General features: G+C 44.2%; 1 protein-coding gene across 2 annotated transcripts; it reads left to right on the plus strand.

Annotated features, from left to right (window-relative positions):
- The first annotated feature begins 1,450 nt into the window (after positions 1-1,450).
- Positions 1,451-13,578, plus strand: Cdc42 (Cell division cycle 42). Of its 2 annotated transcripts, none has more exons than XM_084599488.1 (6): positions 1,451-1,593; positions 2,336-2,391; positions 2,480-2,600; positions 3,930-4,112; positions 8,039-8,236; positions 12,112-13,578. In XM_084599488.1, exons 3-6 carry the CDS (start codon positions 2,496-2,498, stop codon positions 12,199-12,201), a joined length of 576 nt encoding a protein of 191 aa, XP_084455614.1. In that variant the 5' UTR covers positions 1,451-1,593; positions 2,336-2,391; positions 2,480-2,495; the 3' UTR covers positions 12,202-13,578. The 2 variants fall into 2 exon arrangements, with proteins under 2 accessions (XP_084455614.1, XP_084455615.1); XM_084599489.1 differs by lacking the exon at positions 1,451-1,593 and adding an exon at positions 1,631-1,873.
- Positions 13,579-15,984: the final 2,406 nt, after the last annotated feature.

Below are 15,984 nucleotides of genomic sequence, written 5' to 3' on the forward strand. Positions count from 1 at the left end.
AAAATAACCTGAGATAGCTGTTCAGATGAGACATATTTTGTTCCAGTTCTCTGAGAGTCGTAAAGTCTGGCATATGCAAGCGCAGGCATAAAGTGATTCCTTTCTCCATTGGATACTCATTTGCTTCGGGGCATTACAGAGGCAAGGTAGCTTTACTGCACAGTCAATATGGTCAAGATTACACCAGAAACCAGCCAAAACGGCGATACGTTGAGAATTTAGGGCGAAACATGTCGAAAGAGCTATTTCGCTATTGGAATTGTTTTCGGCTTAGCAAGGAAATAACACGTTCACCAACAACAGATGAGTTGCTGCGATAGCCTCTGTAACACCGCCTTTTCAATCCTCGGTTTTTCATAATTTTTTTCTTTCAGTTAGGTTTTAGGAAAAGAAGGAAATAGTGGACATTTAATCGGGTCAGGGTCATGACTTCATTTTTTTTTTCTTGTAAATTCGTTTATAAGAAAGGGAAGTTGCAGCATCTGTCAGACTTCTCGTGCTCCTGCATGCGTATCTTTCGAATCGTGAAGAGCCTGCAGCCTGTCCGATCGCGGTATGCCGTGCGGTGCTGCGTCGTCTGCTGCAGTGCCTCCTGGAGGAGGCACTCTCTGCTGACAACGACGACAACATGGCGGATTACATAGCATGCGTCGCTGCCTTCACTATAGCCGCAGCCACGGAGGAAGGACCTCCATTGCAGCAGCGGCAACAAGCGGGTCTTTCTTCGGTGCTACACTTGTCATGGAGTTTATTCGGGTGTGGCGTCGTCATTAGCAGCCGATTCACACCTTTCAGTAGCATCAAAGGTGTTTGCTATCTTCGATACTTTTGCCGGCGAGCATCCCGTCGAAGGTTAAATTTGTTCAAATTGTCTTTGAGAAAGTTTCTCAGCTGTTAGTTGTCGCGGGTGCTCTTTGGTAACATTTAATTACTACTCCATTTGCACAAGTGCGATATCACATGTCCGAAACTGCTGTTGGTTCCTTGGCCTCCGTAGAGTGAAAAAAAAAAAAAAAGTTGATCCCTTACTTTTACGACGAATTTAAATTCGGCGGGTTCGTTTAGTTTTCTATAGCTTGGGAGAGGTTTCAGTTGTTCTGGAACAATCTGAGGGTTGTCCTTGCACAGAAGTAACCGCGGGATCTCTCGCGTCTTACTAAGCAAGCGGCAAAATACGCAGCAGGCCGTATCGTCGGCGCATTTGCAGACGATTACCGGTCATTCGTTGATGCAACACGCATATAACTGGCGCAGTATGTCTACTTTATTAAAAGGCGCTAATAAACACCATTCTAGTTATAAAAGCTTATCGCGAGAACTATTTATTAGTAGCAGACGACACGCGCCGCTGGTCGCAGCGCCACACTTTTCACAAGCGGAAAGGCAGTGAAGTACTATTTCCTCTTTTGGAAGCACCGTGCTTGGAAGTCTTTCTGTTGGCATGACTAGCACGACTGCATGTTTAGCCACCGCATCGATGCTCCCGTTCTCATTAAGAGCGGAAGCGGATGTGACGCCACTCCACTAGTTACGCCCAGTAAGGCGAGTTTGTGGAGGCCGGGTGAGAAATAAATCGCTGATCTCCCCCCAAAGGTAGGTCTCTTCACGCATTTGCATCGTAGATTCTGTTAAGACAGCGCTGAAACAGGCGGTATTCGCAGCGATGTATTGCCGCGAAGCACTGTCAGGTTTCCTTTGCCGTTTTTGACAAAGCTATCAAGATGGCGGTATGCCATAGAACTGCGCTTCACAGAAGTCGTTGTACTAGGCCTAACATACTTGTTAGTTTGCCGAAGAGCGCCTGTCCTCGCAATCAACGCGGGCTGAGTCGCGCGCGGACATTACTCCGACTCCCAGCTTGACAACAGAATCGGTATGCAGCGGCGTTCGGGTGTTGGGTAACCGTATTGCTTGGGGCCGAATTCTTGCTCGGCCCGGGCGCTGCAGTAGTAGCCTTTTGGATAGCTGAATGTAATCAGTAAAGGAGACGATGCTTGCGAGCTTATTTTTCGGCGGTAGCGCAGAGTTGTTCACATTTCATGACAGTAAAAGGTGGGAATATTCGTGGATTTTGCTTTCTCGGGCATGTCGTTTACTTAGTGAGCGTGAAAGTCTCGTCGCCCACTCGAGTGTTTGCGTCCTCTAGAGTGCGGAGGTGTGCCGGCATTCCTTCGTGTTTGACGGTGCTGTTTCGTCGTTTCCTTCTTCCGTTCGCGTCTGAGCGCTTTCTTGTTTATTTTCTGCAGTTGGTTTCACTCCGCTTTATAGCGTCCAGCTGGAAAATCTTTCCTATTAGTACTGTTTGTATCACACTCCGCTCACGCTTTCTTTTCAGCGACAGCGAGTTGAAGGCTAGGCCCCCCTCCACCTTGGAAAGGAGTAGCTTTCCAGGCAAGTGCCAGCATTTTGCTTTGACAACTGTCATCTTTCTCGCCTGTAGTCCAGCATGGATTCCAAGTTTTCCATTTTTCATTTTCAGGGACAGTGGCTTGAAAATGCAAACCATCAAATGCGTTGTGGTTGGCGACGGTGCTGTTGGTAAAACATGTTTGCTGATTTCGTACACAACAAACAAGTTTCCATCAGAATACGTCCCCACGGTGAGTATCGTGTCGCTTTTGTCCTGCATGTGTTACTCCTTCATTTCCTAATATCAAAGGGGGGAAGAAATCGCCTCCTGGTCACCCCGTTCACGGAGGCCGTGTCTCGACGGAGCCTAAACGAAAGGCGCCAGTCGGCTGTGCGGTATCAGTGCACGTTAAAGAAACTTAAGTGGTCGAAGTTAACCCGAGGGCCTTCATTATGGTGTCTTCGTAGCCCATGTCACTTTTTGATGATAAACCTTAAATACCGTACTAATTGCTGTTACGGCTATCAGTTGACACTTGTGCACGCTTTTAAGATGAGAAGGCCACAAATCGATGTCCAAATGCATGTAGTGGTTGGGTTCTTAATGGACCTGTGCTCTGAAAGTTTTCAGCTCTACAGGATAATTTCTGGATTGATTTGATGCCATTGCTGTTTCAAGATCGATGGGGTTAGAAGTAGGAATTCATGTGGCAGCTGTTGGATAGAATTGGGTACTTGCAAATAAGCTTAGTTTCACTATCATCACTGTGGAGTAAAAACTGTCTGAAAGTTAGCTGCAATAATCTCCAAATTGATTCCATGGAAAGCTCTTCCCTATCATGCAGTACAAAACAAATTGTATCATTCATAGCTGCTGGGGAAGGGGAAGGAGTGTATGCCATTTTTTGAGGTTCAAGGAAAACTGAGTACATGCATGGAAGTTGCATACATAAATTTGTTGTATCTTATGCTTATTTATTTTAGGGGTATTCCTAAAATTTATCAACTTTCTTAAAATTGCTTTTTGGGGTATTAGAAATGCTTTTGACACTAATGTAAAAGTGACGCCAGTGTTATGAGCCTTAGGGACATAAACAGTTGCATTGTTGCAGTTGGGTTGTGTTGTTGCAGTTGGGTTGTGTGGGGCCTGTGCCCCTTGAATTCCTATGTGTTAATAAAGTTTTTCTGTCTGCTTATGAATGTCACTTAGGTATTCTTATCTTGAAGTTCTTGCAAACCGAATGATCTTTGTAGCTCCCTTAGTCATCTCTAGTCAGTCAATGGCTACATGGTCTTAACACACATCCAGTTGCAGATTGCTCCCTTTTTACTTGGCCACATTTTGTTGTCAAGGTTAATTTTATGAACCTGCCTTATTCGTGTACTCACATTGTAATGCGCTGGCCTTGGTTGGAATATATTTGGCAGTTATTTCTTATGCAGTTCTATGTGTGAGACAAAGTTCGTGACTGGCAAACTGTAGTCCGGCACTTTATTATTTTTTCAAATTTTGAAGTGCCCATTTGTAAGGCAAACATGCAAAACTCTTCTCCTTCGACTTTCTTTCCTTTGTTTCCCAGGTGTTCGACAATTATGCTGTGACAGTAATGATTGGTGGCGAACCCTACACCTTAGGACTTTTTGACACAGCTGGTCAGGAAGATTACGACCGGCTGCGGCCTCTCAGCTATCCTCAGACAGATGTTTTCCTTGTCTGCTTTTCTGTCGTGTCTCCGTCCTCTTTTGAAAACGTCAGAGAAAAGGTGAGCAATACTTTAGGGCTAACTGCATGTGGCGATGGTTCCCGGTGACATGCTGCACGATGGCGTAGCTCAATGAGCCATTTGAAACACAGAAATTTGCATGTGGCATATGTTGACGTATGAATTGCTGCCTATGGGGCAGTCTCAAAAGAGTTAAAGTGATGTTGACGACAAATTAAAGTTGGCCTGTAGTGACAGAGTACCTCATTTTAATGACTAAAACGTTGGTGTTATTGTAACCAAAACTCTTACAAGCTCGAGGAGGCAGTAAACAGGAATACCAAATTGCCGCCACTAACAGATTTCCCTAGTAAACTGCAGTTCGCATACATACTTTAGGCTCAGATCTTGGAAAATGGAAATCGCGGAGTCCATTTTTGGTTAAGGTGTCATGAATTGCATCTTTTGCTGTCTTACAAGCAAGTGGTGCAGCCATTAACGGTCATAAAATTTGGTTTTAACTAAAAACAAGAATTGGATAAACTTTCCTCAGTCTGTGTGTGAGATGTAGGGAGAGAGGAAAGCGTTTTTAGGGAAGAAGAGATTGAGGCTCTGCAGCTGGGAAGGTCTCGTACCCGAGATTTTTGTATTGTAGATTTTGCAAATTCAGTTTGGGCTGAATGGGTTAGTTATTTGGCCTTGAGATCGAGCATAGTTGCCGCCTTAGGGCACAGCAGTGAATCCTACTCGGTGTGGATGCACGTTCGTGTAGTCTGCTGCCAAGCATTGTTTTACGTGCACGCGTACGGCCTGTTGTGTGCTGTTTGTCTTGCGATTCAGTGCGCTTTTATTTACCTGTTTGCCTCTTATGACAGAAATATGACCAGGCTATTATCGCATATTACTGTGAAGGCATTAATTGACCTTATTGAGTATTTCGGGCCAGATAATGATATCCTTCGTCAGTGTTTGGTCCTGGAGATACTTTGTTGCACAACGTGTCGAACACAGCGATGATGTCGTTAGGCACCCTGTCAAAACAAAAGAATAGATTGCCGGTTTCTATAAAACCTAATGCATTTGCCCAGAAATTATAGGCTCTTGTTTCTGTTTGAAATTGGACAGCTATTGAAGCACGTGCCCTCTGGACGTACAATCAAGTTGTTTGAGTGTTTTCTTCTCGTCATGTTAATTTGGCAAAAGCGTTAGTAGTTGGCTAAGTCTGTTGCTCTTTTCTGTGCAAAGCAATTGTTTCTGAGAAATGGAGTAAAACAGCACCATATGTCATGCACGGGCTTAACTATCTCTCTTCTCTTCTTGCTTGACAGTGTTTACTTTGGCAATAAATAGATTTCATAGTCATAAGAATATGAAGGTAGTCCATTTCGTTAAAAACAGTTTTATATCTGGCCCCTGTTCTGATAATAATCCCAAATTTTTGCTTTGCATCAGAGTGGCTCACTGCACAGATATTCTCAATGTAGTCACAGCGACCAATATTTGTAGCTTGCACTTCAGTGAAAACATAATTACAGGAGGATCCTACATTTTTTCGAGTGTGCAATATTCCTGTCACACTGAAAAATTTATTTGCATTTTCAAAAACTATTACACACTAATTTATCATTTTTAATAAACACCATATACACAACGTTCCCATAGCTTTTTTTCTTTTCTTTTTTTTTTTTTTTTTTTAAGTGAATAGCCTTCTTTATACACGTTTTTGGATTCATTGGCCCAGCGTCATATCAAGTTTGCTGATGTATGCAAAAAGTACTCGTCTAGTAGAGTTTGGTGAATTCCCTTGAATAGTCAGCTTTACAGCTTTCCTGTGCGGCGAGAATTTCTAAAGAGTATTGACGCGATTTCGTTGCAGGAGAATAACTCGCAGCAGTGCCGGCGTTGTCTGGTCAGAGTTGATATGTAGTCACGTACAGTTTGTGGCAAACTGGCCTAGCAGAACGCTGTCTGAACTATATTTAATCCTCAAGTTAAAGACTATATAGCGAGCTGGCCATGTCTCCTTTCTTAAGTCTGGTCAGCGTGCAGTTTGCACCTGCTTGGGCTTGGAGGATGCTAGCACAGGAACTAGCATATTGTCCCGCATTTCGTTGTGCGCTGCAGTGCACCAGTCATGGAAGACAGGGGCAGTGGCTTGACCTTATAAAATTAGAGGAGGACGAAGGAAAGCGCATCTGTAGTACTTTGCTCACAAAAATTAAAATTCAGATTAAAGTTTTCTTCGAAGTGTAGCACCGTGTCGCCACAGTGAGATCTTACGACGTGAAACACACTCGCTGGAAATATGACACTGAATTTGCATTTCTTACACCCGTATTACGCATGTGCAAATGGTGAAAAGGTGAAGAAAAAAAACTGGGACCGCTTAAGTTTCTGCGAGTGCCGCCGGCTGCCGATCCACACTGGATGGATGAATGGATGGAAAGAAAGGATACATAGTGGTTTAACACTAGGCAAGCATTTAAAGAAAACAAACCACTGTAGGCCACTCCTCTGTGAAATTTGAGTTCCCACAAGCTAGCTGCTTAATGGGCAGAAGAATTTTATGAGTTGCTCTGAGTCTCGCAACGGCTGATAAGCTTTCTGATAATGTTTTATGATAGGGGCTCCTGAGAGCTGGGGATAGTTCCGCGCTCACAATCATAATTCTTTGTAATGGACTCATTGCACTGTTTGAGGACTTTAGATAACCTGCCTTTTTGTTGTAACAGCAGTTAACTCCTCGCACGAACTGCTGTAGAAACAGTGGTGTACTTGTTGTGTGATGTGGGTTAACTCTTTCAGAACTGCCCCATAGGCCATAGTAAAAAATGCATTGCAAATTTCCATGCACTGCCACGCTAATATTTTTGCATGCTGGACACCATCGCCATCTAGAAGTGGTTTGACATGTTAACTTTCGGTTTTGACTTAGTTTGCTTTTTTTTTTTTAACAAAGCTAGAAGTTGAGCTAGCAAGACTGGGCAAGAAATTCGCGTTGGTTCGCACAGGGACTCTAGCATCAATCGCAGCATTCAGCCGCTTTGACTCTGGGTTCTTTGATGACTTCAGTAATCTGAGGAGTCAGGAAATTGCTTTGATAGCTTTGACTTCAGCTGGAACAGTGGTACATGTGCACAACAACCCAGACCTTAATGACTGAGAAAATTTGCGGAAATTTTTAGTTTCTGCTACCTTTCATAATTTCTTCATAATTTCTGTACAGAAATGTTTTGTCTAAAACACCACTTTGTTGGTGTATTAAGGTATGAATATCTGACATATTGCCGGCCCCCAAGTCTTGGTTCATTAAAATTTTACTAACTTGCTGTAGTATTGGTATGGTACAGCACTTTTCTGACTTGATGGGTGCTCTTTCTTTTCTTACTCCTGATGTGCAAAATGATCTGAATATCATATTGTGCGCAGCAGGATGTAGGGAAGTCCATACCATTGAATATCAGACAAATGTACAGCGGCACCACAGAACATGTTAACAATTTCCTTTTGGCGCATGCTGCTCACATACCAAGGAAAGTTGGCCTTTAAAAAGAACGTCAAAATAGCACTGCTGGTGTCGTTTCTTGTTCATTGAAGATTTCCTTCTGCTCGTTTTGTGCGGCATGTCATAAATTTCAAAAACAATGCCTAAAGCTGCTAATTTTATTGTTGCCAAGCCGAGCCCGTGATCCTTGGCAAATAATGTGTTTACTTCCTTGTTTTATATCCCACAAGAGTAGTATTACACCAATAGTGTCGATGATGCAGCCTATTAAGGAAAATGTGCTATCCAAGCTGGTAATTAGGACACACAGTTAATAATCTTGCTTTCCCAATTTTACATCTGTTACATTTCTGTTGTGATTGGATCATCACTGCTCTGTTATTCGCTGGCACGACACTCTTGACAGGTGCTGGTTAATGCGGAGTAGGGGAGCCCTTGTTTGTAGCTTCTGCATTGTGCCTGTCCTTCTTGTGTGCTGCAGTGGGTGCCAGAGATCACACATCACTGCCAGAAGACACCGTTCCTGTTGGTCGGCACACAGATCGACCTGAGGGATGATGCGGCCACCCTCGAGAAGCTTGCCAAAAACAAGCAGAAACCCATCTCCAATGAACAGGGCGAGAAACTTGCCAAGGAGCTCAAGGCTGTTAAGTACGTCGAGTGTTCAGCCCTCACACAGGTATGGATGCATCACGGGCTAGTGTTTGTATCGTGCAGCTTTTTATGCAGGTGGCTGGCTGATTGTTGTCGGCACTCCGGTTGTATCATGCCACATGCTGACGAAAGGGTAATGGGAAAGAAATGTAAAAATTTTGGGTCATTTTGGCATTGCGACAGGATGTGATAATTAGGTGCATGTTGTAGCATGCAGAATAAAAGGTACTTTATTATTTTGGGTGTTCGTGCTTTATTCTAGCAGACATAGATGGACTTGTAGGAGGAACGTGCTGAAAGCCTTAGAAGTGCTGCACGTAGCTGTCGCGCAAGTTTATCAACTCATTCGCACAGGCTGCAGGATGCTCGCGATAGGAAAGTGTGCAAGGAAATTTGAATAAATGTCAACTGAAGCCTGGCAGGGGATGAGATCCTAGTGACGTGAGGTGCTGCTAATATTTTTTGCAGCATAAGGCAGGCCACTTAGGGCTGGCTTTTTAATGATATAATGCTGTTATAATTTTAGTTAAAATTGTGTGTGACAAGAGCCCTCAAAATGAAGCTTGGTGTGTTTGTGTAGTAATGTATCTGATCCTTTGAGGCTTACATTTGCTCTGTGGGACTAGAATAGGTGGTATAGATCTTTAAATGGCAACTCCAGGTTTTTTTTTATGTCGGCGACAGAACATTGCAGCTCTTTAGGAATGGGGCTGAGAAAGGGAATGTGGTTATAGTTGCATCGAATTCTTTAGTTCCTCAGTCGGCTACAACAGACCTTTCTTTCTCTCTCTCTTTCTGTCTCTTTTTCTTTTCCTCTTACTTTTTTCTTTGTCAAAATACAGAGAAAAAAATGAGAAGCAGCTATCCGAAATCGAAACTTTGTCCGCAGCCAGAGACTGCGCGTCACATGGCATAGAGGTGTCATAAATGTTACTGCTTTGAATGGCTGAAGTACCATATTTACTTGAATATACTGCGACCGGGCGACTTTACATAGTGCCCAATGGGTAAAAATAAAACCACGAATGTAGTGCGTGATAAGTGCCTGAAAAGGTACTAATCAGGCCCTTGTAGTCTCATCAGAAACGCTCAATCATCTTCGTTTTCAGAGGCAGAGTGCTTGAAAACAGTTTTCCTTTTCACTCTCGTCCTCCCAGACAATGTCGTTCTCAGAAGCTTTTGCGGTCAGGCTCACATTGAAAAATCGCTTCCCAGTGCATCCGCCCCCCATGTATGGTAGATTAGTTAACATTTATCCGCAGCTCAATTTCCAATTTATGCTATCTGAATGGCTTTTTTTTTTAAGCGAGCGTCATATTGTGCGTGGCTTGTTGCCTTCGTGCAAAATGCGATAACAGAAGTAACTGCACTAATCCATTGTGAAAGATGTGACAAGCACAGGATAAAGCTGACACCAGGATTCTGAGCATACGGGCAAAAAGCGCAACATTTTTACTTCTGATGAATTGTGATTTCGCTTCCCTGGTACCCACGTTGCCAACATAACATCATAAAAACGCAGAAACGGACTCAATATGGCTGCACCCCGGCGCTGCTTTCGACCTACCGAATCGCAGTATTCGATACTTGTGGGTAGACTTCAAAGGTCAAAAATATTGAGAAAAAAAACTTTCTTTACATTCCAGTCAATACGGTAGTTTGAGATTGATGAGTCCTTACATAAAGTGCCCGAGAAGCCATGAAATCTTGTTGCTGAAGCGGGAAGGGCAATAACATGTGGAAAATGTCTGTCATATATAACATGCAATCTTGCCTGTAGAAGTCTGAACTGAAGCCATGAAACTGCAAGGTTTAAAATCAATTTGCACCACATTAAATATCACAGGGCTGCTAAAGTTGACGGAAATAATCAGAAGTGAGAGAAAAGTTTATAAGATTTAATAGAAAATGGTTGCCATGGAAAACCAAGGAACTTTTTTTAGTGATGCAGGTTTCATGTGAAAGCACTTTTTTTTTTTTTTTAACTGTGTGAAATAGCCAAGACAACATCATTTCTTTTTTAATTTCAGTAATATGTTCTTACCAATCATATAGGCAGCCAGCAACAAAAAGCTTTGGGCATTTAATAAGGACAGGGCACTTTACTTCACATTCAGCTCCCTATTCCGTCCAGGGGGCTTTAATGCTGAGGTGGTTTAGCAGGCTTTCCCCAGCGCTTTGCAAATATATGGGTAATTGTAAAAATTGAATGCTGGGATGTCATTATGTATGTTAATGCGTAGAGCTGGAAAGGAATTTGAGGCCTTCCATTGTGGCATTTGCTCACGACCCAAAGCGTTATCTTCAGCTTTATGGTAGTTTCCTTTGATGCAGGAATCACTTCAAATTTAATTGCTTTTAATGCTCTAAATAATAAATTAGAGCATTAAAATAATTTTTGAGCATTTTCTGTTTTACGGCAATCTGGCCAACATCTTTCTGCAGGGCATCCAACTGCACAAGTGCAGGGGAAGTTTTTTAGCAAAGACAGTCCTGTAGGGAGTCTATCATTCTCAGTGCTTCCTGTTGACTCAACCTGCACTGTTTCCGGTTTGTCGTCGCTACTGTCACCGTCCTCTGCGCTAGTGACTGCTGCGACAATAGCCCTGTCTGTCAGGCTTCATTTGTCGCGACTGTATCGTTGGCATGTAAAAATTAGTCCCAACGCGTTGCCGTCACTACCGCTCACTGCGGACCAAAGTTCGGTCATCTCTGTGTCTGCAGGAGCTTCAAGATTTTCCGCGTCGCATGCCTCGCCTACGACTACCTTGTAGATGATTCCATGTCTCCCCTTTAACAGTTGAATCTAACCACCACCAGGCTGGAAATGGGTGTTTCGCAGGAGGTATGCGAAGTTCTTCGCCTTGTCTGCTAAAATCTGACAACTAATCGGTAGGTTCGCTGCACGGACGCTCAAGAACCACTGTTAGAGCGCCTGTGCCCCCGTCTTTGTAGGCCCCATGCCAAACCCTTTTCCGGCCATTGTCCATTGCATGGGCAACACTGACATCGCTTTCATTCTCAATCTTGAGCGCGTTGCAGATGATTGATTGTCGATACTGTCGGTCGTACCTGCGCACCAAGTTGCACTTTCACGCCGTCCTTGTGCTCGCGTACAATGTTCCACTTAACTTCTAGCGGCATTGCTGTTCGCTTCCTCTTCTGCTCCGGTTGTGTCATGCTTCTTGAAGGAGGATCCTCCGTTGCTGTTCACGAAAAATCCAGGACCAGCAAGATCATGGCAACATTGATGGCACACTAGGAGAACCACACTAGAAAGACATGCATGAACGCTGCTGCATACCTGCTACAAAACGTGCAGCCGCGAAGCGGGGGCCTGGACAAAGCAAATGGGGGAGGATAGTGCAGCGCACCCTGAGAATGGACTGCTCCACCGTGCAGAGGCAGAGAGGGCGCGACGGGGAGTTCTTAAAGCTCTCCCTCAGAATGGCCGTGCCTAGCAGCGTGTTACGCTTTCTCTGCGTCTCCGCGGCATGCAAGCTTCCCGGCGCACCCAACCAACGCGTTGGCGCGACGCGCCCTGTCCCGATTTTTTTTTTTTTATTGTCACTGCATCGGTGTTGTCGCATCTCTGCATACGCGCGTGCTTCTGTGGTCGCCGCATTTGTCAACTTTTAATGACCATATTTGATTGTTATAACCTATAATATAATATGAAACCATTGTAATAAGTGTTTATTTTACCTTAGAACTCTTAACAAACCTGACGGTGCATTGGCTGCCCAGTATTGGTAAACGAGATATTGTTAAAACGGGTAAGTGGGTTTGACTGTATATTGAGTGATTGCACACTGGCCATTCTACAGGCCAGAATAGTGGCCAGTGCCTCAGTTGTCTCAATCTGTTTAAGCAGCCTCTGACATTTTTTGCTTCTTACAGAAAGGACTGAAGAATGTCTTTGATGAAGCCATCTTGGCAGCCCTGGAGCCTCCTGAGCCTAAGCCCAAGCGGAGGTGTGCCCTTCTATAGACAGTGGCCAGGGAGCAAGAAGCAGCACAAAATAGAGGGCGAGAGAAAAATTTCTGCAAGGACCTGCAGCAGCCAGCTGTGAGAGGACAAAATGGGAGCTGCCGACAAACATGGGATGGACCCTTGGGGGTGATTCCAGCCGACGATGGGAGGGCCCACCAGCCACACGGGGGCAGCCAGGGGCCAACAACTCGCAAAAGGGGGAGATGAGAGACACCATTGTGTGCACGCACCCTTCCCTGCTGCTTTGGTGTCGCTCGTTGTGGAAGTCTGGCTGACGAAACAGTCTGCAGAGTCCATAGGAGTAACTGCCCAAACGGGGGTGGGGAATAGGGAGTGGTGGGGCCGGGGGGGTGGCCTTTAGTAAGGAGCAGATGGCACTCACTGTAGCAGCAGCAACTCTCAATGCCCGCCACATAGGTGTCTCTTGCTTTAGCGAAGTGTGTGGCTCGCCACCACAATCTTTTTCAATTTTCTTCTCGCGCCTTTAAGGGAAAACAAACTGCCGTGAAAGAAATGGGAACCCTAGGCAGCGCGTGCTTCTCCAGGCGAGAAGCCAGTGGCAGCTGCCGCTGCCAAAGCCTTGTTGTGTTAGCCAAGTACTACAGTATTTGAATGGATGTGCGTCGTCGCTTTTTTTTTTTTTTTTTTTTTTTCGAGAAGCTTGTCTCCGCCTTCTCCGACACGTTTTTTTTTTTTTTTTTTTTTCCCCTCTAGATATGCAGGTTTAGTTGTCGTTCTGTTCAGTGCAGTGTCAAATGTACAGAGAGCCAAGCCGATACTGGACTGAGTTTTATCCGCAGTGCTTGACCGACTTGGTCAGGGGGTTTTTCTTTTTTTTTTTTTTCTTTTTTTCTTTTTTTTTTTTTTTTACACGTTTACCCTATTTGTGAAAGAACTAGTTGCAGAAGCATCCTATATAAAAGCGTGTGCGATGAAAACTGCCGCCCTGCTGATGTAGTGCTGTCTGCCATTTCAGGTGTCCTTTTCTGCAATTTTGTTTTTCATGGCAATGATGATTTTGCCTAGAAAATTGCTTTGCCTCATGAATAAGGCATTTATGAAGCCTATGTTGGTGTATCGAGAGCTTTTTCTTACGTTGGTTGGAGGATGCAATGCTATTTATTTACTGTTGTGTGCAAATCGAAACTTGCATCTTTCTTTTAGTTGCCTCGAGTGGCCCTTTGTTGTTTTGATTTTTTACATTGAAGAGAGGAAAAATACTTAAGTGAGCTTCCTAACAATGATGACGCACTTCTTAACAGATTAACATTCAGTTAGCAGTTCTCTGTGGTAACAGTTTAAAGACAGTGTTTTTGGTATACTGTGAAAAAAAAAAATGCGAATTTTTATAATAAACTTGACCTTCAGCCTCAATTTCTGGTCTTGTGCTAGCCTCTCATCTCTTGCTGCCTTTTGGGAATAGTGGGTGTGAACTGTCGCCATGCAGCACCATACTTCAAGCATCTTCCGAAGCTACAGTTTCTTAGCTCAGTAGTGCAGAAGTTTTGGTTGCTTGATGCAAATTCTTGTGAACAGCAAAGATCAGAAGCACAAAAAAGAATTCAGTCTTCTCTGTTGTGCATGGCACAATAAGTGGGCATGCAAATATGCCTTATGCAAGATTGGCTGTTGTGTTGAGCTAGAGCAGGGGTTCTCAACATCTTTTTACCTCGGAGAACCCAGTAGCTGTCAACATATGCCAAGGAACCCGACCCCCCCAGAAGCATCTTGGTGTGATGCCAAGCTGTGTGCTGCGGATGGCGCCTACGATGTTGGTGCAGAACTGAGAAGCAAGCTAGGATAAACTAAATTGAATTTCAACGTACCAGGTGCTGTTCCTGGCCCGAAAACATAGCAAGAAGAGGCAGAGGAATGTGGGGTGGGACACTTTAGTGGGAGCTTGCAGAACCCAGTTGGAGAACGCCTAGGCTAGAGTATCATGGGTTTACACTGAATGGGAGTTCCATTGCACAGAGCACAACCAACATTCTTTGTAGATTTTCACTTGTTCAAGTACAAACTACACAGAACTATCTATGGTTGGGGTACCTGTCTGATTCAGTCAGTTTGTAGGAGCATAGACTCCTTATTTTTGGTTCTGTTTTCTTTGGGAAGACTGCAATTGATGTCGGTGCACCGTACATCACCCAAAGGTATATGTCTACATCCACTAATTTTGAATTTATAATTGATGCTGTTTCAGTTGTAAAACAATTGGCGCGACTTCAATTTTTCTAGGTCACAGAAATCATGAGTGGAATCCTGCCAATATGACATTCGTCATCTTGCTTGAAGCAGACTGGCTTGTGCCTTGTAGTGAATTAAAATTGCGCCTCAATGATTATATTGGTTTTTGAATCACGTGAGCTAAACATCTACAGATAACAGGTTAAATGCTATGGGGGTCGATTTTCGAAATAATGCGTCGGGAGGGGGGGGGGGGGGGTCTAGACGCTATAATCTCCTTCTAGCCTCTGCGTGCCAGTCCTAAAAGACAGTGCTGTGACCCTCGACTCGCGGTGCGAGAAGTCACCACTGCGGCGGGTTCGGGCCAGAGGGGACAAACAGAGTTACTTATTCGAACAGGGTTTGTTGTGCTCGTGTACATGGCAAGACACAACTTAAATGCAACCGCCGTAGCGAGAGACCGTCCCGCTCGTGTACAGGGATGAAATGAAACCACCAAATGGAGAACCTTAGGACCACCGCGGCTTTCGCCTCATCGCATTTAAGTGGTCGAAAGTGCCCAATATTTTTTTTTTTTTTTAGATAGTTGCTTTTATGAATAACAGAAAATGACGCCCTCTCCATGAGGGCTGCCTCTGACCACGTATGGAGAACCAGTGCGACCTGGCTCTCGAGGTCCGCGGCCCGCTGGACCTCCGCCCAAGGTTGAGGTGAGAGGGGAATAAGGAAACTGATCTGGGAGCTACGGACGCCCACACCAAAATATTCGTTTACTGTACCGAATCACATTTGTACAAATCAGTCTCTGAATTGTTGAATTTTAACTACTATCGGCTAGGGATGTGTGTGTGCCTCGAGCGGCGTGTTGTCGACGTAGCCGGATTTCTCCTCAGCCCAAAACGATTTTTCATTACGAGCTTAAAGAAATAGAAGACCACGCACAAAACCTATGCGAGCAAAACGGGAGAGTTTCTAGATGCTAAGAAACTTTTATAACGACTCGATAGTGGAGCTAATTTCATGCTGCGAAACGGGAAATCCCAGAAAAATGAAAATTTGCTGAGCTAGTGCTAATACCCAAACCCGGAAAACCTCGAACGGTCGATAATTTGAGACCAATATCACTAGCATCACGTGTAGGTAAACTATTCGAACATTTCATAAGACACCGATACATGGAGGAGAATGAGCTATGGCCCCGGGAGGTCATAGGGTTCAGGCAACATCTTAAGATATTGTGCTCAGGATACACCATGACAGTAAAATGAAGATCAAAAGATGGTAAAGTTATCTTAGGATTGGACACCTGAAGAAGACATTTGACTGTAAAACACGATGCCATTCTACAGGGCCTCACGGAATTGTAAATGTAGGGGAAAGGATGTATAAATATATAAAACTTTTTAACGGACAAAGCGAAAATAAGATATCAGGCCATAGAATCTGGGAGCAGGGGCACACTACAAGGAGCGGTTCTATTGCCCGCACTTTTCAACATAGCCATGCTTGGACCCCCAGAAAAGCTAAGGCAAATAAAAGACAAAATTCAGCTTATATGCGTATGATATAACGATTTGGACAAACAAAGGTAGC

This window comes from Amblyomma maculatum, chromosome 3 (assembly GCF_055883805.1).
Source record: "Amblyomma maculatum isolate TAMU_Amacu chromosome 3, ASM5588380v1, whole genome shotgun sequence".
Lineage (NCBI taxonomy): Eukaryota > Metazoa > Arthropoda > Arachnida > Ixodida > Ixodidae > Amblyomma > Amblyomma maculatum.

Bases quoted from the DNA above. Each gene is read 5' to 3' on its own strand.
- Cdc42 (XM_084599488.1), top strand. From the start codon at position 2,496: ATGCAAACCATCAAATGCGTTGTGGTTGGCGACGGTGCTGTTGGTAAA. The intron at 2,601-3,929 runs GTGAGTATCGTG...TTTGTTTCCCAG, and splicing joins CATCAGAATACGTCCCCACG to GTGTTCGACAATTATGCTGT. The intron at 4,113-8,038 runs GTGAGCAATACT...TGTGTGCTGCAG, and splicing joins TTGAAAACGTCAGAGAAAAG to TGGGTGCCAGAGATCACACA.